Source organism: Gymnoscopelus microlampas (genome assembly GCF_963454915.1).
Source record: "Gymnoscopelus microlampas genome assembly, chromosome: 2".
NCBI classification, from domain to species: Eukaryota; Metazoa; Chordata; class Actinopteri; order Myctophiformes; family Myctophidae; genus Gymnoscopelus; species Gymnoscopelus microlampas.
This window is the reverse complement of record NC_139939.1, coordinates 13,432,557-13,454,908: the sequence shown is the minus strand read 5'-3', so window position 1 is coordinate 13,454,908 and position 22,352 is coordinate 13,432,557. Positions and strand designations below refer to the sequence as shown.

The window sequence follows — 22,352 nt, the reverse complement described above, 5'->3', positions numbered from 1 at the left end:
AAAGCTTCCCTGAAGCTTCCGCGTGTGTCACAGAAGGGGGGCGTTCGGTAGGCCAATCAGAGGCAGGTGGGGGCGGGACAACTAGATTCTGACAGGTCTTAGAAAAGACGCTCTGTGATTGGCCAGTAGTCGACGCGCTGTGAGCGCTGTGATTGGCCAGTAGTCACTTTGAGCGTCCGTTTGCCTACGCGAAAATGGCGGCCGCGATACGAGTTGCTCCAATGAACTACAGAGGCCACTGAGGTATCTAGGTTTCTATATCTATGGTTCCCATTGTCAAGCGGCCCCAGCCAGATATGCTAATAGGTTCTATGCACAGCAGCCATATTGGAAGGAAATTGGGCCTCTTCCTATTTTCTTCACAGGTGTTACCAATGATACTTATGAAGGCTCTGTTCCAAGTGTAGCACAGTTGTTCTCAAACCTTTTAATTGCAACGACCCCCATAACTCTGAGAGTGTACAAATGGAACCAAATGGATCCTTACGGGTCCATTTGGTTCCATTTGTACACTCTCAGAGTTACACACCTGTAAGGGGCCATTTGGAACCCCCTCCTCAGAATGGAACAGAGCCTTAATTAGTATCATTGGTAACACCTGTGAAGGAAGTAGGGAAGGGGCCCAATTTCTTTGCAATATGGCTGCTGTGCATAGAGCCTATTGCCTCTAATAAACAAGTCATGATCTCTGTGGCTGTGCTAAACATGTTCTGCAGGTTTTGGCCCTTATTGAAATGAAGATACAGGATGCTGTGTCCCTCGACTCCCTCCTCCTGTGTGCACTAACAGTCACTCACTGCATGCACTGAATAGCCTACCAGTGGTGGAAAAAGTACTCAAATTTTTACTTAAACAAAAGTATCAATTCTGCAATGTAAAAATACTCTGTTACAAGTAAAAGTAAGGTATTCAAAATGTACTTGAGTAAAAGTAGATAAGTATTGGTATCAAAATGTATTTAAAGTACCAAAAGTACTTTTGAAAAAGTTTTCAAATGTGTAAAATGTATAAAAAATATTTGAAAATAGCAAATCTACAAGCTCACAACACGTCGCAAATCTGCTATTTTGAAATTGCCAAAGTATATATACTGAAAGTGGTTTTGTAATAATAATAAAAATCTACAAAGTAACTATAGTAACTAAAGTTATCAAATAATTGTAGTGGAGTAAAAGTAGCCTACAATATTTGTCTATATGTAGTGGAGTAGAAGTAAAAGTATTGAAAATTGGATATACTCCAGTAAAGTAAAAGTACCTCAATTCTTCTATATGGTATAGGTATTTTATTATTAGGCTATAATATTATTGCAGTTTATCCAGCTGTGGACAGTTATTTATTTATTATTATTAATGCATGTCGTGAAAAGTTTGGGAAACACACAAACTTCCTTGCTAACGTAACTATACCCTAATAATTTAACAGATAAAAAGTTGTCATCTAACAACACAACACATCTAACAACACATCAAAGTGCTTATTTTAGTTAAAGTCTGAGGTGTCCATCCATAGTCCATTTGGTTACATGTGTGCTCTATTTGGAGCTACAAAATAATGGAATGTGAGAGTCATGACGTCACCACTTGGCCACGCCCACTATGACGTCATCACTGCCCCCCCACTATTTAACCCCCTCCGGCGTGCCTGGTTCAGGGGATAAATGTAATCTTGACCATCAGGTCAAAATTCGTGTCAGATCCTGTGTCTAGGTGAGACATTACCTTTGACACGATCTAAATGTCTCTATAGAAGAGCAGGGAGACCAAATACAACCACCCCAATTGTATAAGTTATATTGTATTAACAAAATTACATTTTTATTCATTTCAAATAAAATAATATATGGACTGGATAATACATATTGCCGCTTTAAGCCCTATTTTATACTCTGCCGTACAACAGTGTTGCACAAAAATAGTAAATAAAAGCCAATCTGCAAGCTCAAGTTATAAAAGAAAAGGTAATGACAGACATTATGAATCGAACAATCCTCAGACCTCTGTTACAGCCCAGCCAATCGGAGGCTTACGTCAGTTTTCTCTGGTAAAACCCAGACATTATGACTGGAACTGATGACGTAATAAGATGGGTGGGTCTGTCTGACCACCTGAGACAAAACTCCTGATTCATACCCTGTTGAAAATAGCAGATTGGTGAGCTTGTAGATGGGCTATTTTCAGTGTGCGACACCGCGGTGAGACAGAGCATAAACCATAACTGGAAGTTTGAGTCGTTGCTTTTGGAAATGTGAATGGGTTTATCTTTTCTTGCCAAATGTCAACTATGAACTCAAAGGCTTTCCTGCTCAACTCGACGTCTCCTCCAGTGTAATTACCTAGACAGCTGAATTTATGGGCCCGTTCACGTTATAACTAGGCGGTGATGGATGATGATGCAACCCTATTAACCCTTTAAGACCGGGAACGCATCTGTGTCATTTTAAGATTTTTTAACTCTTTGCTTCTGGGGATTTTACAAATGTCTTCTAAATCCTAACAGTTTTTTTTTTTCCTAAAGTTTTTTTTTTTTTTTTAACTTATGTTGCTATATTTTCAATGGTATTCAAACTTTTTTCATGTCAAGGACCCCCAAAATAATATGTATTTGTCCGCGGACCCCCTCCCATCCAAAAATATTTTGTTCCAGGGACCCCCAGAAGCAAAGATTTGAGTTAAAAAATGTATATAAAAGATTTGCACACATTTTTCAGGATTTTTCAAAAAAATAGCCAAACAAATCTTAAAATGACACACATGCGTTCCCTTCCCGGCCTTAACGGGTTAAAACAGTCTTACATAAACACAAAGTTTTAATGTTTTCAACTTTTTTTTGCTGTTCCAAGCCAAGGTTGTTTCTTACTTCTTTGCCACGGGTCATGTCAAACTGTCAGAGCAAGTGAAGCTCTTTAACGTTAAGATAATATAGATTTATGGAGGCAGCAGGTTAAGAAACGGGGACTAATGAAATATTCACTGACACCATTGGGGAAAAACAAATCACAAAATTGGACCAAGCATTCCAGAGCGCTGTCTCTCTCTCTGCCAACTATCTATCCAGTTACTTGATGGTAGAGCCTGACCAACAGTGTAACACCCTGTTACAAGTACGGTATTAAAAATGTACTTGAGTAAAAGTACAAAAGCATTGGCCACATTACTGGTCAAAAGCCTCCAAACTCCTCTTGAGCTGTATTTGGGTAAAGATATGATAATATAAGGACACATTCAAGTATGAAGTCACCATACCGACTTTGATGAGGCAGTATTGTGTTGTTCGGAAAACACGTTGTTTTTTTCATTGCCTGAAAAGTGAATATTTTGGATATACCTGCTGGTTTCTGCCCGACAGCAGAGATATATTATTTCAACATTAAACAAAAAAGAAATCACACATTTTCATCAATTAAAAACAATTCCAACATTTTGAGTGTTTCATAATAAAATAAAATAAAAAATAAGTGAGCTTGTAGATCGGCTATTTTGACTAGTTTGGGTCCCCGGGCAAACTTCCCATTTTTCTTTTGGGTCTTTAGCTAAAAGGTTTTGTGAACCACTTTGATTTGAACAAACTCGCCTAGTAGAATAGGAAATGCTTTTGCCCCTGGCTGGCTGTGGGATAATGGAGAAGCATGTAGCTGTGCTGCAGAATGTGGAAATGGTAGTCAGGCGTATCATATATTTGCAGCAAAAAAAAGTGGTGCTGGTCTCTGTTGGCTGGTAACATGGTTTCGTTTGGTTTTTCAAACTCACACACAGCCAACTTTAGAGAGGGGGACATGTCATTGGCTATTAGACCAGATCAGAATATTTAGTAAACAAACAGGTATTTCCGGGTAGATAGTCTATGGACATTTTCACAATATAAAATAAAAGGCCCAGAACGTTAGCTATGTCTAGTTAGTCAAACTGTGGATATTTAGAGCAAAATACTATATTTCTAATAGTCAATAACAATATCATAAGAGTGTCCTGTTATTCCACATATAAGATACTTTATTGTGTCGTCAAAAACATAGTGAACCTTCATGTTCTTTTCACTGCTATGCTCTATAACAATATAATAAGTGTCCTCTTATTATTCCACATATAAGTTTAACAAATAATAATGCTCCAATGCGACGCTGCTGTTGTTATATACCCGGAAATACTTTTTGGGCTGTGGCGATGTCATAATGATTCTCTCTATTGAAACCAATTAAGTCATGTTTAAGGACATTAATATATGTCATTTAGATGCGTTTGAAATCAGATTCCACAACAACAATTGTGGTTCAAACTATCTGGGTTAAAGGAAAAAACCTTCTGACCAGCTGGGAGTTTTCATAGTGAACAGGAATCCCTTACAGCAGGCCTCATTCCTGATAATGTATTCAGTGTGACTGTTAAGCCTGGTTACACAGTAACAAGAAGAATACAGTGGCTGTTTCCTGTAGTGAAAAAGCCACCTGGCTCCAGCAGAGAAAATCTACTTTACATAACGTCGCTGTCAGGCAGAAACCTCCTATCTCCATATTCTAACCTTTTTGTGTTTTCTTTTGTAAATTAATACCCTACTACTGCGTGGCACAGGAGTAGCAGATCTTCGCGACGCGTTTTGAGCTTGTCGATCTGCTACTTTTACTACTTTTGAATTTGAATCCTGAAAACAGGACGTATGAGTTTTGGCCATGGCACAGATTTCAGTGGCAGCCATGCTAGCTCCACAGTCCCCCCTTTTCAAGGATGTCTCTTGTGTTGCACGCCATTTTTTTCCTGCTCAGCTGGCTAAAAGGTAACGCGTTGTCACAATGGAAGCGTCAGTGACGCCATTGTTGCATGTGAAGTCAACACTTGGGCTGCTAGTCTGTCTTGTCTGGAAAGCAGTGCAACAACACCTGGCGCAAACCACTGATGGCTCTAAGCCATTGATTTCTGCACAATTCCAGGGTGTAGGAGCAGCAGCAGTCCCTGGCTTGGTTAACGTTGTGTTTGTGAAAAGCTCATGAGGACAGTGTGTTCTAGAATGGATGGAGCATCAACACATCTGTGTGCAGGCCCTATAGGTCACTGCAGGCCAATATTGACTCTAGGCCTTGATCAACATAGCGGGGAACAAAGGCGGTGTGGTGGGTGGGTCAGTCAGTGTGATACCAGGAATCATCCTGGTTGGGGTCATCAGGGGTGACCCCACCCCCAACCAAATTCACCAATGATAGACTGAAACAATAACGGTTGTTTTCATTTGATGCTACAGTAGATAACCAAGGCAGGAATGTACGTAAAAGCTATCGTATATTATAGCTACATGATGATGAGATGATGGGACATCTTTGTTTATTCAAAGTTTATTTCAACAACCCTGTAATACAGTATAGCTTAAATGTTTTTGGTTTGAAAAGTCTCTCATCTCCATCGCCTGAAATGATGGATCAGTGTCCATGGATTACATATCGTACTGTAACTATATCTTATTTGCAAGGAAGAAGGAAACACAAATGTTTTCTGTTTTATTGAAATGACCATAGTGACTGATGGACTTAAAAGTGCCTTTTTTTGTGGGAAATAGCTAGTCTTCTGTATAAATATCATAGGTTAGTAGGTCAACCATCAGTGTGATACAATGAAAGTAATAATTGACCAAATCAATATTACTATTAAAATCAATATTAAACTCAAATCTTGGAAATAATTATTACCTACGTATCTCCACTGTTTCACTCGCACTGCTGTGCTACAACTGAATTTCCCCACAGGGATCAATAAAGGTCTTATCTTATCCTATCTTACAAATATACACATAAAAATAGAAGGATAAACTGCCATCTACTGCACACATGGGCAACATACGGCCCGGGGGCCGGACCCGGACCTTTGACCATCTCATTCCGGCCCGCCAAGTCCTCAAAGAAAAACTAAATGACCCCCCCCCCCAATCTACATTCTAAAAGGCTGCCATGTTAATGGTTTTGAGACAAATTACTTTAACCCGGCTCCTATTAATAGTAATTCATATTTACCATTTTAGTACTATGCCTGCATTCCTCCATCCGTATGTACTCAGTGTTTATAATGTAACAGTGAAACAGTCAACTCTTTGTTCCATATTTATAACATAACGCAATGTGTTTGATCAGTGACCTTTGGCGTGGTGCATATCAGATAAGATCCTGTATAAATTTATAGGCTCATTTAAAAATTGATACAGATTTGCCAGAGTATACCATAGTAGTACAGCACAGCTGTAAAAAAAAAATATATATAACATTTTGTAACTGAAAAGTCTTGAAAGCAAGAACCTTATTGTAAAGTAGTATGGCTTGTGCCAAATTCATGCAGTTTATTTTTAATTTTTTATGACTCGATTTTTCATTTTTCAGCTTAAATCTTATTTTTTTTTCAGCTTACAAAATTCATGCAGTTTTATCATAATTCAGCACTATGTGTTTCAAGTTTCAATTTAATTGTACTATGTGTGGCCCTTCACTCACTTCATCGAAGTCAGTATGGCCCTCTGGACATAAATACTGCCCATCCCTGATCTACTGTATGCCGAGGGCATCAAAATAAAATAAACAATAACAAAATGTTATGTTCTGAACTATTTCTGTCTTTAGAAAATCTGGAAACCCAAAACATACTGGGCCGACTTTGTGATCTGAGAACATGGAAATGATATTGGAAAAGCTGTAAGCGTAGCAGTAGCAACTATAAGGCACAAAGACATAACTTAATCTGTATGATAATGATAAACCTTCACCGCGCATGTGGTCTGACATATTTGGCATATTTTTTCCTTCACTGTTTTGCGATGTTACCGACGTCCTCCTTAACGATTCACTGAGATTCAAAAGGAGTGGACCATGTCCCTGACTGTCATTGGCTTAACGCTCTCTGTTATCACTTCCTGTGGTCATAGGCGTGCACATTTAGCGTCTGAATGTCCAGCTGACAGGATGCCAATTTGCATACTTTGCCCTCGCTTTTCACAGAGCTTGTGAGACAGCCTGAATGACTTGAATTCCTGGAATGGCCATGCACGTTCTCCCACGGTCTGAACCATTGTATACTGTAGAATCCTTAGTGTTAGTTTAACTCAGAGAGCCCGTACGGGTCCATTTGGTTCCATTTGTACGCTCTCTGATTTGCAGGTCAATTTGCTTCCATTTTTAACACTCTTTTTTGAAAATGTCAATGTTAAATTAACACTGAGGATTTTGCCGGGTATGAAAGTTGTTTCTGCATACTACTGATGTTGATGATAATGAGTGGCACAGAGATTAATTTAGCATAGTTGTCTTTTTGTTATGTTTTGTTTCCATGCCTCAGCGTCTGCATAATAGGAAAACTCATGTGAGTATGACCCGTGTTCGTTTTAATGAGTGGACGACCGACAATGCTTTTACACTGCCCTAACTCTCTCTCTCTCTCTCTCTCTCTCTCTCTCTCTCTCTCTTTCTTCCTCTCTATGTCTGTCTCTCTCTCTCTCTCTCTCTAGGAGCTGTACTACCTGAGAATGCAAAGGACCAGGGAAAAGATGGAGAGGGGGATGCTCGAGGAGCAACATCAGGTGTGTGTGTGCGCGTGCCTGTGTGTGTGTGTGTGTGTGTGTGTGTGTGTGTGTGTGATAACACTGGCTTCTACAGACCAAGGTGTAGTAGAAAACAGCTTGTAACCAGTTTCAACCTTGTACCCTGTTTTGGGCATGTTTTACGTCAAAGTATATAGAACTTAAGTTGGTTAATATAGTTACTGTTTAGATTAGATTTAGATTATGTTATGGATCGATATGAACATTAGACATGTAGTGATGAGTATTAGGATTGAATTGTGTGTGTGTGTGTGTGTGTGTGTGTGTGTGTGTGTGTGTGTGTGTGTGTGTGTGTGTGTGTGTGTGTGTGTGTGTGTGTGTGTGTGTGTGTGTGTGTGTGTGTGTGTGTGTGTGTGTGTGTGTGTGTGTGTGTGTGTGTGTGTGGGGGAGGGTTTGTGTTTCTCTCTGCATATTTCAACTGTATTAACGTGTGTGTGTGTGTGTGTGTGTGTGTGTGTGTGATCCGTACCCCCAGGCGGTGCACATGAAGAAGAAGTTGAGGGTGTGCGTGGCGACCTGTAACCGGGCGGACTACTCCAAACTGGCCCCCATCATGTTTGGGATCAAAGCCCAGCCGGACGAGTTTGAGCTGGAGGTGGTGGTGCTGGGGTCGCATCTCATCGATGACTACGGGTACGTTCTCAACCATTCAGCGTTTCTCTGAATGCCTGAGAGACTTCGCTTTGCTATTCATTTTAACCCATTAAGACCGGGAACGCATTTGTGTCATTTTCGATTTCGAGCTGAGCGCCGTGATGGGCATCATGCTCATAGAGCTTCACATGCAGCGTCTATTAACTCCCGCAAGACCCATTAAGACCTGATTCTATAAATGCCTTCTATTGGTAGTTCTCAAACCTTTTCGTGCCAAGTGCCCCCAAAATGATCTGTATTTGGCCACGGACCCCCCATCTGAAAATGTTTTGTGCCAGGGACCCCCAGAAGAGAAGACTTTGTGCTAAAAAATGCTAAAGAAATGCTCGGACGCTGGGAAGAGGAGCGCACCAGCGCATCTTAACCATTGAAATGCATGGCTGACTGGCGCTGCCAGCTCTAAAGCCGCTCTCTGTGGACATGGCCCCAGTGTTTGTCAAAGTGGATTCCAGGGACTCTCTGGGTTCCTTTTAGGGGGGTCTAAATGGGCCCTTACAGGTCTGTAACTCTGACAGTGTACACATGGATACCCACTAGGTCCTCGTCATCTGTTAGGCCAGGCCTCGGTTAGTCAAATTATGGACATTTTAAATCACGTTTGAATGTTTATGTTGTTTTCCAATTCACTATATTCGATAAATGTCCATTTATTTCAATATACTGCTTTAGACAGCTCAACCAGTAATCCATTTATTTTGTATTCATATTCGGGACCATCATTTTCCTGCAATCAATACATTCGTTACTCTCTATTTTGTCTTTCATGCCTGTATATGCTTTCTCTCTTTCTCTCTCTCTCTCCCTCTAATGCACGCACGCACGCACACACACACACACACACACACACACACACACACACACACACACACACACACACACACACACACACACACACACACACACACACACACACACACACACACACACACACACCTCCTCTGGCACAAGTACCACCAGGGCTAGTTTAAGCTTGTATTAAAGCAGTAATGTTTTGCATTACGTTCGTTCGGCAGGCGTTTTTGCTGTACAGTCTGCTTTGGTACAGAACTATGACAAGCACGTCCTTTTCTTGACTTGTCCGCACGATTCCACAACTGGACGGTATCTGTAATTGTGCTTTCTATGTCTTTCTTCCATCACTTAACCCAGGATCAAACCTAAATAATGGATGTAGTAATTTAACCCATTAAAACCGGGAAAGCATGTCACTTTAGATGTCTGCGTTGGCTATTCAAAAATAGCAGATATACAAGCTCACAGCGCGTCACTTCGTGCCGCCCTGCGAGCTTGTACATCTGCTATTTTTGAATATTTCTGAAAGATCTTGAACGTGTGAGAACTATGATTTAGAAGGCATTTGTAGAATCGGCCTCAGGTCTTAATGGGTTAATGAATTTCCTTCAAAGATGTCATAATTACGCTCTTGTCAGTCTTACATAATTTATTTTATGAGTTCCAGAGAATGAGAGGAGAATATTACCACATTTTTTGCTTACTTTGGGATGGATAAAAAAAATCAACTTAAAGTGACCACCACAGATGTGACCTCATTTTCTGTAGTCTAGACCCAGAGGAATCAGAAGAACCAGAATGTCTGCTATGTGATACATGTGTAATAGGATCAGACCGTTGTGGATTATACAGTCGGTTTGATCACATTCAGCCCCGGCAGGGCATCCATGCACACCTGGTGTTTATTTAGAAATGGAGGTTTTGTGTGTTGCTATTGAAAGAGGAAACATTCAAAGAATTCAGGGAAACAATATGGCAAAAAAAAATAATCTGTGTAAGGAAGACTCTTGTACTTGAATCTGTAGTGTACACAGAAGGCTCTTGCAGGTGCAATGGCTGTCTCTGATCTACAGCCAGCCCCGCTGGGTGTAGATGTAGTCGGTTTGAGTTTAGGAAAATTCTCTCATTTGTCCAGCATGCCTTAACCCATCAAAGTGGGGTCCGGGGACCCCCAGGGGTACTTGAGGGAGTTCCAGGGGGTCCCCAGCTAAATGATGGGTATGAACCAAATGGACCCTTATGGGTCTGTAACTCTGAGAGTGTACAAATGGACCCTAACAGGTCCATTTGGTTCCATTTGTACACTCAGAGTTAAATTAACATTGGTTTTACAATATAAATTGGGGTCCCAGAGGTATAAATGCCATTAAATGGGGGTCCATAGCCTAATGCATGTCAAACTGGGTGTCCTTGAAATTAAAATGGTTGAGAATCACTGCTAGAGACGTAAAAATCTTCTCTTATGGGGGGTCCCTGGCATATCTTTTCAAATGGGGGTCCGCGGGCTAATAAGTGTCAATTTGGGGGTCCTTGACATGAAAAAGTTTGAGAACCACTGCCTTAACCTACTAAAATTACAAGGAACACATCTCTTGTCATTTTAGATTTCTTTGGCTATTCAAAACTAGCAGCTACACAAGCCCCCGCTATGAGCTGGTAGATCTGCTATGTCTTTGTGCAAAACTCAAATCTTTGCTTCTAGGGGTGTCCCTGGAACAAAATATTTGACAAATGTTCGCTTAAAAAAAATACATATTCAAAGATTTGCACAAATCTTCACGATAAAAAAAGCAGATCTACAAGCTCAGCGCTACAAGCTCAGCGCGGCACTCTGTGCTGCGCTATGAGCTTGTATATCGGCTATTTTTGAATAGCCAAAGAAATCTAAAATGACAAGAGATTGAATGGGTTTTAAGGCCTGCTAAAACCCCTCTCTCTGAGAGAAGTGCTTAAACACGGACCAGCGGACATAAGAGCATCTCTCCTGTTTTATAAACATTATTTTAAAAAGTAAGACAGAGATCACAACACAAAGTTGCCGTTGTGATCACCTTTTTATCGATTCGTCTCACATTTGGGTGAGTTTGCATTGTGGAATGTCCCTTTTTACAAGGGATGTGTGTAAATGGGTGGTGCCCTGGTACACAGAGCGAGCCACCCTTCAGAACAGGATGTGTATAACGGAGTATTTCCTAAGTAAGTCCAGTCTTCATTTTTTGGCGTTGAAGTCATTCCCACGCCCACTCTCTCTCTCGCTACCACTCCTTGAAAGATCTCCTTACTCCGTTTCAGTTATGGCAGACTGTCAAACAGTTCTAGATAAAACATCTGTCCGGGCGGGAACGCATCTGTAATTTTAGATTTGAACTATAACCATTATTTTATACTTTGGCTATTCAAAAATAGCAGATCTACAAGCTCATAGCGCGGCACCGAGTGCCGCGCTACGAGCTTGTAGATCTGCTATTTTTGAAAAGAATCTTGAACATTTGTGCATATCTTTGAATACATACGTTTTTAAACAAAAACACCAACCGACAACATTTTTAACTCAAATCTTTGCTTCTGGAGGTCCCTGGAACTAAATATCTTTTACACATGTTCGCTTTAAAAAATATATATTCAAAGATTTGCACACGTTTTCACAATTTAAAAAAGAAAAAATGGCAAATAAGACGTCTAAAATGACGAATGAATGGGTTGAAGTGTGTGGTGTAGAACAAAGAGGAAAAGAATGTTTCTTTGGTCCAATAAGGCTGAAGAAATGCGGTCCATTTTCTACAAAGCGCTTCACAATGTAGTGTTGCTGTACATCAGCGGTGCTCAAACCTTTTCATGGTATGGAAGCACATTTTGTCCCTAATTGGTGTCTCGTGTACTTTTAACATATAGCCACTTGGGTGCGCTAGTGTCAAGCATAATCTGCTTGTATGAGCTGAGACCGACCAATCTGGATAATCTTCATTTATCCAGGGGGCGGTGTTGCTGTCATCCCGTATTTGAACCATTCCTCATGTTTCATACTCCTACGCCTGCGCACATCCCCACCAGGCTGGCTCTACCGTTGCATTGCTGCAGTTGTGTGTGTGTGTGTGTGTGTGTGTGTGAAGTGCGTTCTCAGTGTCAGTCAGTGGCGGAAAGTAACTGAGTACATTTACTCTAGTGCTGTTCTACAAACCCTAAACCCACGATCCACAGCCTGGGGGTCCGCAATCACCATCAGACCTCCAAGTCTTGCTCTCCTCTTATCAATGTTAGGCAGCAAACCTTGCATCAAAGTAGTGGTGAAACTGCAGTTAGCCCTTGGTGTAACATGTGACGGAAGCACTGGCTGTACTGATAAGACCTAGTTCATGAAATCCCACATGTAGACTTGGACCATGCTGCATTTCATGCCTGTCTCAGGACTGCCACCTGCCAGTATAACAGTGGATGACTTCAGTCTCCAGGTTTTCTTCAGAATAGCTAATCACTTTAACAATGGCATCCCAAGTGTGGCATGTCATTACTCATTATACTGTAGGCAAAATAAAATAAAAGAAGTAAGCTTGTAGATGGGCTTTTTTCAAACATAATTTAGTTGTTTATGTTTTTAAGTGGCTCAGTGGTTATGCAGAAATACTATGGTTTTAAAATGTGCAGTGAATATGGGTTGATAGACAGATAGATTAATATTCACTACATGCACATTGGCATATCCATTAGCATACATTTAGGGCTGGCCCTATATTTCTGGTAATATTATTGACCGCTTATTTTGTACGTCTGTGGCAAAAATAGAATATTGATGAAAATGTCCGTCATAAGCTGATAGATGATTTAGATCATTATTTCAAAACATACATTAAACAATGAAGCCCTATTTTGTATTTGGGTTATTCGAAAATAGCCTACAAGCTCACAACAGCGTCGCATCATAACATTTTGAATATAGAATATTTAGTATTTCAACTTTGTGTTATTGCCACTTATACTGAGTTTGTTGTTTTACGTAGTAAAAAGTAAAACAAATCTGAGTACTTCTTCCACCACTGACGGTAGCTTTCCCATGTCTCAGGATAATGACCGACTAGTCAGTGTAAATCTGTTAGATGGATCAGGCCCACCAACAGACGACAACATGAGACAAAGAGTCTCTTTTTCATGTTTAGTGACTACAACTTCCCATGTGATGGTAACAGAAATGCAGGGGTTTCTTGTTGAACACTGCTGCTTGTTAATGCACAAACACAAGTTTTTTTTCGACTGCTCTAAATGTGGATCTATCTCTTTGCCGGGAAACTTGAAGTCATGAAGTCATGTTGTGTCCTTGCTTACTGTAAGTCACTCTGGATTAAGAGCGTCTGCTAATTGCCTAAACTGTAAACTGTAAACTGTATGAAAGTAAGACGACAGTAATCTCCTGACATTAATCTGTTTTTCTGGGACTTGGTTTTCTGAGGAAGGATTCTGTCTGTTTCAGAAACCTCTCCCAATGGGAGTGGAATCATGAACCAGAACTCTGTGTTGTTGTTGTTTTTTTTCTTTTTTCTTCCTCTTTAAAGGGGAATACCACTCATTTTCAACATTGAACTATGTCTTTAATACACCTTAGAGCTGTGTGGAAATAAGAAAACAAGTCCCCCCCTCCCCTTCTATGTTGCCTAGAACTGGATAATTGATTGAGGTCATGTGATCAGTGACATACAGGGTGTACTTGGCTCTGCCCCCTCAGCCAAACGTACACCTTGCGTATGTCACTGATCACATGACCTCAATCAATTCTCCAGTTGTAGGCAACATAGAAGGGGGGGGGGGGGGGGGGGATTTTTTTCTTATTTCCACACAACAGTTCTTAGGTGTATTAACCCATTAAGACCTGGAACTTTGTCATTTTTTGATTTGAGCTAAAAAAGCATTATTTTACACTTTGGGCTATTCAAAAATAGCAGATCTACAAGCTCATAGCGCGGCACCGAGTGCCGCGCTACGAGCTTGTAGATCTGCTATTTTATATATATATATATTTGCTTCTGGGGGGTCCCTGGAACACAATATTTTGATGGGGGTCCTCGGCCAAATACATATAATTTTGGGGGTCCTTGACATGAAAAAGATTGAGCACCACTGATATAGAAACATACGTGTTTCAGAAAACTGTTGGGATTTAGGAGACATGTAGAACCGGCTTCAGGTCTCAATGGGTTAAAGACAGTTCAATGTTGAAAATGAGTGGTATTCCCCTTTAACCCCTCCCCAGAAATACCTTCCACTAGTATAATGTAGGTTGACTTGAATGTTGGCTCAAAGGGTAGAATTTGTCACATCACAGGTTGCTTTGTGGGTGTAAAGAAGTGGGTGGAATCATTTATTTAGTGTGCGCTCCATCATTTAGTAGTTTCCGTGAGAAGATCAAGAGCAGGAGAGAAAAGAGGAAAAAAACACAGGATAGAAACTGGTCATACTTGATCATACTACAGCGTCACACAAAAGTATCCAAAATAGCAGATCTACAAGCTCGAAACGCGTCGCAAAACCGACGTGTTTTGAGCTAGTCCATCTGCTATTTTTAGCTAGTTTTTCATTTGAATCCTGAAAAGTAACAATTTTGAAAAGTAAAAATTCTGGACATATGCGGTTTCCACCCGACAGAGACGATATGCAGGTGTGTGAGGTTAAAAAAAAGAAGCAGCAGGTACAGTGTTCTTAACCCTAGAACACTAACCATGAAAATAGTCACACCATCACTAACGGTGGGTATATTTTACCCAATACAATAAATTCCCTAAAAAACTATTATCATAAAAATATATTAAAGTATAACAATGCATGGTAAATTGAGGTACTCTTCTTTAATATTTCAACATGAAAAAAAAAAAAAAAAACGATATCATGGGGGGACCCTATAAAAAAGCAGCAAAATCTGTGAAAGATTTGGGTATTGTTAAAAAAAACTAAAACTTTTCCTTTGGTCCACCCATTCCTGGGACATGTGAGCCTTGTCCAGTGAAGGCACAGTCTAATTGACCATTGTGGGAGTATGGGATTTTTTTTTACGCTCTATCACTAAGACCTGCCTGTAGAAAAAAGCAGGGATGGGGGCAGGGAAATATACCTTCTATGACGTCAGACAGTGAGCATCCTGAAGGTGCCCAAGGACCCGCCCACCTCAGACATCAGCAACATTATGAAAATCACAATAATTACAATTGTTCGGGTGAAATTCACCCATGGTTAGTGTTCTAGGGTTAAAGTGCAGTTTAATAGACCAGTTCGTGAAACAAGGATCGGTAAAAAACAACAACACACATTTCACATAAGGTTTCACATACCATAGGCTTGGAAGATTAGTTCTCCCATGGAAAGTTTTTCCACTCTATTCATCTTCTCCATCCTGTCCTCCCTCCCTCCCTCCCTCCCTCCCTCCCTCCCTCCCACACACACACACACAGGAACACGTTCCGCATGATCGAGCAGGACGACTTCGACATCGGCTCCAAGCTGCACACCATCGTGCGGGGGGAGGACGAGGCGGCCATGGTGGAGAGCGTGGGCCTGGCCCTGGTCAAGCTGCCCGACGTGCTGCAGAGGCTCCGCCCCGACATCCTGATCGTCCACGGCGACCGCTTCGACGCGCTGGCGCTGGCGACCGCCGCGGCGCTCATGAACATCAGGATACTGCACCTGGAGGGAGGAGAGGTGGGTGGGAGTATAATGAATGGCCCCCGAGGGACTGACAGGAATAGGCTCTATTCACAGCAGCCATATTATGAAGAAATTCACAGGTGTTACCAATGATACTAATGAAGGCTCTGTTCCATTCATGGTCAAACAGAGTCAGGGTGCTGATGTTGTGCATGTTGGCTCACTGGAGACACTCTGCTACACCAGTGGGTCTAATGTTGGCGTCCAGGGACCCTCATGGGCTTCCAAATGGCCCCTTACGGGTGTGTAACTCTGAGAGTGTACAAATGGAACCAAATGGACCCGTAAGGGTCCATTTGGTTCCATTTGTACACTCTCAGAGTTATGGGGTCCTGGAAACCACTGTGCTAGACTAAATGGAACAGAGCCTTCATTAGTATCATTGGTAACACCTGTGAAGGAAGTGATAATATGGCTGCTGTGCATAGAGCCTATGACCATGAATGAATGTCACAGTAGAGTCTCTAGTGTCTAGACTAGAGACTATTAGACAGCAGAGGTATATTGTCTGCAGTTTACGCAATAACTGTGTCTTCATTTTTATGCGTTCAGATGCGTTCCATTACGACCAGGAACGCATCTGTGTGTCATTTTTAGATTCCTTTGGCTTTTCAAAAAATAGCAGATCTACAAGCTCATAGTGCTATGAGCTTGTAGATCTGCTATTTTTGAAAAATCGTGAAACTTTGTGCAAATCTTTGAATATAGTATATATATATTTTGAAAGTGAACATTTGTAACTCAAACCTTATTGCTTCTGGGGGATTCTACAAATTCTAGTTTTGATGTATTTGTATGTATTATAAATATCTGAAAATATTTTGTTCCAGGGACCCCCAGAAGCAAAAATTTTAGTTAAAAAAACAAAATAACAGATCTACAAGCTCATGAGTGCCGCGCTATGAGCTTGTAGATCTGCTATTTTTGAATAACCCAAAGAAATCTTAAAATGACACACAGATGCGTTCCCGGTCTTAATGGGTTAAGATCAAACTGTCTGTCTGTCTGTCTGTCTGTCTGTCTGTCTGTCTGACTCACTCACTCACTCAATCACTCACTCACTCACTCACTCACTCACTCACTCACTCACTCACTCCGTCTTTCTCTCCCTCTCTCCACGTGGCTCCTCCCTCCTCTCCCTCTCTCTCAGGTGAGCGGCACCATTGACGATTCTATCCGCCACGCCATCAGTAAGCTGGCCCACTACCACGCCTGCTGCACGCGCAGCGCCGAGCAGCACCTCATCGCCATGTGTGAGGACCACTCACGCATCCTCCTGGCCGGCTGCCCCTCCTACGACAAGCTGCTCTCGGCGCACCGCCGGGCCGACTACATGGACATCATCAAATGCTGGCTGGGTAAGGCCGTGTGTGTGTGTGTGTGTGTGTGTGTGTGCGTGCGTGCGGAATTCAAAATTTACTTGAGCAAAAGTACAAAATTGTGAGCTTGTAGATCGGCTATTTTCAAATAGCTGAAGAATATATAGGGCTGAAGTGCTTGGGGTGTGTTTTGTAAAAAAAATAAAATAAGCAAAAGTGTGTTTTGTAAAAAAAGAAAAAGCAAAAGTAGCAGATCTACAACTTTTGATACTTTTGTGTGAAGCTGTGACGCTTGATCATACTTTTGTATGATCAAGTAGGCATTCATTTCCGGAAAAAAAAATCATCTAAATCTGCCAACTATAACTAGTTACTATAGTAAAAAGTACAACATTTGCCTCTGAGATGCAGTGGAATAGATAGATATTTAAGTCCTCCACTGTCTGTAATATCTCTCTCTTTCTCTCTCTCTCTCTCTCTCTTTCTCTCTCTCTCTCTCACTGTGACAGGTGACAAGGTTCAGAATCACGACTACATCGTGGCCCTGCAGCATCCGGTCACCACAGACATCCAGAACTCCATAAAGATCTACGGTCTGATGCTGGACGCTCTGCTGTCCTTCAACAAGAGGACGCTCATCCTGTTCCCCAACATAGACGCCGGTTAGTCCCCTCCCCCGCGCGCCACGCGTCCATCCGCTTCCTCTCACCGTTGTCCCGCTGTGTTTTGTTTTGTTTGTTCATATGATTGGTATTCGCTAATGCTCATAATAAGACGGCGATATTTCCGTCTACACACTCAGTGTCTCATTGGTGGGATGTGGACAGTTCAGAAACCTGCCTACCAGTGACATCATCGATGGGGATTCCAAGCTAAGAAATTGCAGCCTTTTTCTTCCTGGAAAGTTAGCATGCTGAAATAGAAGCATTATCCTGGCATTAATAAAACAAACAAACCGAACTGAACTGTTCACAGCCCTCCTCTGAGACACAGACTGAATAGACAGCAACGATGTCACCCTATAATGGACATTAGTGAGGACCAATTGTATGAAGATAGGTTGAAATTGGACGAAGTGGTGCTTTAACTGTTGCACCCCTAGTGGCACAAGAGACTGACATACTTGACAACGAACTTCTCCTGTTGTTTGTCTATTTATGTTGTTTGTACATCCCGTGTCCACGCACGCAGGAAGTAAGGAGATGGTGCGCGTGATGAGGAAGAAGGGCATCGAACAGCACCCGAACTTCCGGGCTGTGAAGCACGTGCCGTTCGATCAGTTCATCCAGCTGGTGTCCCACGCCGGATGCATGATCGGAAACAGCAGCTGTGGCGTGAGAGAGGCCGGAGCCTTTGGAACGCCCGTCATCAACCTGGGCACCAGGCAGACCGGCAGAGAGACAGGTACGTGGTAACACAGACTGATTGGCAGACAGACAGATAGATGGTAGACATGGTTTTCAGTCTCGCGTAGCCAGACAACTATAGCACAATCTCTGAATGCTGTACAGCAGTGGTTCTCAAACAAGAGTCAAGGACCTCCAAATTGACACTTATTAGCCCGCGGACCTCCATTTGAAAAGATGTGCCATAGGGACCCCTATAAGAGAAGATTTTTATGGCTCTAGCAGTGATTCTAAACCATTTTAATTTCAAGGACCCCCCAGTTTGACATGCGTTAGGGCTACGGACGGATTTAATGGCATTTCTATCTCTGGGACCCCAATTTATATTGTAAAATCAATGTTAATTTAACTAAGTGTACAAATGGAACCAAATGGACCCGTTAGGGTCCCCCCCCACACACACACACACACACACACACACACACACACACACACACACACACACACACACTGAATGTCATAGCTCTCTTTCTGTCTGTTTTGCAGGTGAGAATGTTCTCCATGTGAGAGATGCTGACACCCACAATAAGATCTACCATGCCCTGGAACTGCAGTTTGGAAAGAGATACCCCTGGTGAGACAGTGCTGTTTCTCTTCTCCTCTCTTCTCCTCCTCTCTCCTATCTGTTGGTTTCGTGTTGGCGTGACCAGAAGTGCAACTTGAGGTCTTTTTGGCACTAGTCAGCTGGTCTAGTAGAATTTAGTGCCTAAGCCGTAGTCTGTCTTATAGTTCCATTCAAAGAATTAATGGAAAGCATTGTAATCGTGCATACATCTTTAACGAATTGCACAATACAAGACCCCCCCCCCCCTCAAGTATTTCATTTTTATACATTGTGTGTGAAATAGAGATACCGTACACAAAACTAACATTCTAAACTTTTAGCACTGATTGTGTCCATAAATATCAAAATCCAAGGTCCAGAAAAGAACAAATAAATACATAATTAAATAAATTCCTCTTTTTTTCAATTTGGCTTGATGAACAATTCATTCCTCTCCACACACATTTCTGTGTGGTCACTGTTGTTGTATCTACTGACTCACCTGCCAGCAGGGGTGCAATGCTCAGTGGACGGGGTTGCACGCCGAGCAACCACTTATTTGGCCAGGGGGACGCGCAGGCACACGTATAGATTTAAAACTACTTTAAATTCACACTTCATCAAAGTTTACAAAGGCTCCCGACTCACGCCAGGCACATTAACATAGGAATTAGCCTATATGCATATCAATTGTCCATTGTGTGACCTGTACTGTAGGTGTTAAGCGACGTGCGTGTCACGTCATTAAAATAGAGAGCAACCACTTCTCAAATGAGCATAGCATCACTGCCTGCCAGTGAGGAGCCACCACCGGGAGAACGTAGAGCCTTCGTTCTACTCCTCTCGCCCAACACTGAATGTTACTCAGTGAACTATTCATCTTCACTTAACTCTCTCAGTGCCACACAATGAAATATCCCGAGTTTTTTCTGAATGCCCTCACTGCCAGAACGAAAAATCCTGAGTTGGAAAAAAAAAAAAAAAATATATATATATATATATATATATATATATATATATATATATATATATATATATATATATATATATATATATTTTTTTAATGTTCAGAACCCGAGATATCATATATATATATATATATATATATATATATATATATTTTTTTTTTTTTTTTAATGTTCAGAACCCGAGATATCATTATCTGAAGATTTGCAGCTCCATCCACTCCTTGTTTAACTTATAACTGAAAAGGGCTGTATCTCGCTTCCTAAGCACTTTTTTTAAACTTTTTTTGCTGGCACAGTATGAACATATTTTTGAGTGGTGCCAGCCACTCCTACACTTGACCGTGTGTGTGGGTCCGTCCGTCCGTTTGAGCACGGGCTCAACAGCTGCAGCTGATTGGAACACAAAGATGCAATCAGTTACACCAATTCAAAGGCACCACTCTCTTCACACTGGGTGTGCTTATTTTTTTATTTCATTGGCACTGAGAGAGTTAACTATCAATAAAGGCAGAAAAAACAAAATCTTAAAAACCAAAGTAACGGCAACGTGAATCTCTCATGTCTCGTGTCAGCTCTAAGATCTACGGCGACGGCAGCGCCGTGCCTCGCATCCTCAAGTTCCTGCGGAGCATCGACCTGGACGAGCCCCTGCAGAAGTCCTTCTGCTTCCCGCCCGTCAAGGACCCCAGCTCCCAGGACATCGACCACATCCTGGAGACACAGAGTGCCCTGGCCGTGGACCTGGGAGGGACCAACCTCCGGGTGGCCATCGTCTGCATGAGGGTACGTTGAAAGGGGATACAAGAAGAGTGGGCGCTAAGGAAGAGTGGGCACCTCGACGTAAAATTGGCTATTTTGTCCAACATTTTAAAAGATAAAATATTTGAAAAATGGTCTTAAGTAATGTAAAGTATACATGATGTGAACAACTGAACATGCACGGTACATCATTATCAAACCTACATTTACCCTTCAAATTCTTGTGTTTTCCCAAAATTATTGGATATACAGGTTTTGTAGCAATTTGTTGCAATTGTAGAAATATTAGACCTTAACTGTCAAATGTTCAAGCATGTTCTAATCATGTATACTTTACTTTACTTAAGCCCGTTTTCCAAATATATATATATTTTTACATTTTGGACAAACTAGCCAATTTTACATCGAGGTTTCCACCCCTCCTGTTACCGTTGAAAGACGTGCACACAGACATCTCCAGTGTTTAGTGATCAAGTGACAACACTTTTCATCTTGTCAACCAGTAGTCGTCCTACCCAGGACACCAGGGTCTAGATGTCTCCATGGAAGAGACCACCTCCAACCACTGCACATGTACTAGTTACTCTACCACACAGACTGGTTAAAATAACATTTTATTCATTACAATAATTCCTGGATTGTAGCTTTAACCCATTAAGACCTGAGGCCGATTCTACAAATGCCTACTAAACCAGTAATTCTCAAACTTTGTGGGGGTCCTGCCAAGGACCTAGGCAGGACTATGCTATTTTCTTTAAAAAAAGAAAATAGCAGACGTACAAGCTCGCAGCTGTGAGCTTGTATATCTGCTCATTTTGAATAGCCAATGCTAAAATCTGAAGTGACACTGAATGCTTTCCCGGTTTTAATGGGTTAAACAAAACAGCAGAATGAAAAAGAAAAAAAAGAAAAAAACTGTTTCATCGTGAATTCCATGGACACCCTCCAGCCAATCAGAGGTGAATATTATCCCAGGTCATGGTGTGAGCATTTAGAATCTCATTGGGTTCTCTGCTGGCTATAGGAACCTGTATCCCTGACTGCTGAGGGCCCTGGGGTAAGCCACTATCAGGTACCTCCTGATCAACCTTATCAACAAACCTCAGGACCATAGCAAATAGGCAGCTTATTGAGGCACCGTCTGTGGCTGGGATTGATAACGGAAGGGCTCTTGTTCACTAATAATGCACTTTAACCATATGGACCCTAGCATCCCTATTGTGGGCATTTCATAAAATAGCCAAACATTTTGCAAATATTCAGCAAAAATAGCTGATGTGCAAGCTCACAATGTGTCGCAATGCGTTGTGAGCTTGTAGATCCGCTATTAATGGTGAAGAGATTTGGTGTAGAGGGAAAAAAGGAGGGGAACAGGTATTATAGATCCCTGGAGGACCCCGGTCAATGAAGTATATAGGGGTTTAAGTGGATAACGGGGCAGTTCATCCCAAATATAATGAACATCTGAATGGTAACTATTCATCCATCCAGATAGTTTTGGTGAGTTACCCAGTTTTGGAGATACAGTATCATTTGAGTTCTGTGGATTATCATGTAACTGGGCCATGATTCCTGCAAAGAGAAGATTCTGTTGAGTTTTTCAAAGGAAGTCATTGAGTTCCATTATATTGGGGTTACATCAAAAATCTTCACACCAAAA

General features: G+C 41.6%; 1 protein-coding gene across 3 annotated transcripts in view; it reads left to right on the top strand.

Annotated features, from left to right (window-relative positions):
- Positions 1-22,352, top strand: part of gne (glucosamine (UDP-N-acetyl)-2-epimerase/N-acetylmannosamine kinase) — a 44,089-nt gene that overhangs the window by 12,711 nt on the left and 9,026 nt on the right. For all 3 annotated transcript variants that reach the window (XR_014602332.1, XM_084079191.1, XM_084079190.1), the window contains exons 2-9: positions 7,474-7,545; positions 8,042-8,199; positions 15,444-15,690; positions 16,847-17,054; positions 17,525-17,677; positions 18,207-18,419; positions 18,908-18,995; positions 20,506-20,716. Coding sequence is in view for 2 of the 3 variants with exons in the window: in XM_084079190.1 (XP_083935316.1) it covers positions 7,474-7,545; positions 8,042-8,199; positions 15,444-15,690; positions 16,847-17,054; positions 17,525-17,677; positions 18,207-18,419; positions 18,908-18,995; positions 20,506-20,716 (1,350 nt within the window). In the remaining variant the exon portion in view is untranslated. The remainder of the gene's footprint in view (positions 1-7,473; positions 7,546-8,041; positions 8,200-15,443; positions 15,691-16,846; positions 17,055-17,524; positions 17,678-18,206; positions 18,420-18,907; positions 18,996-20,505; positions 20,717-22,352) is intronic.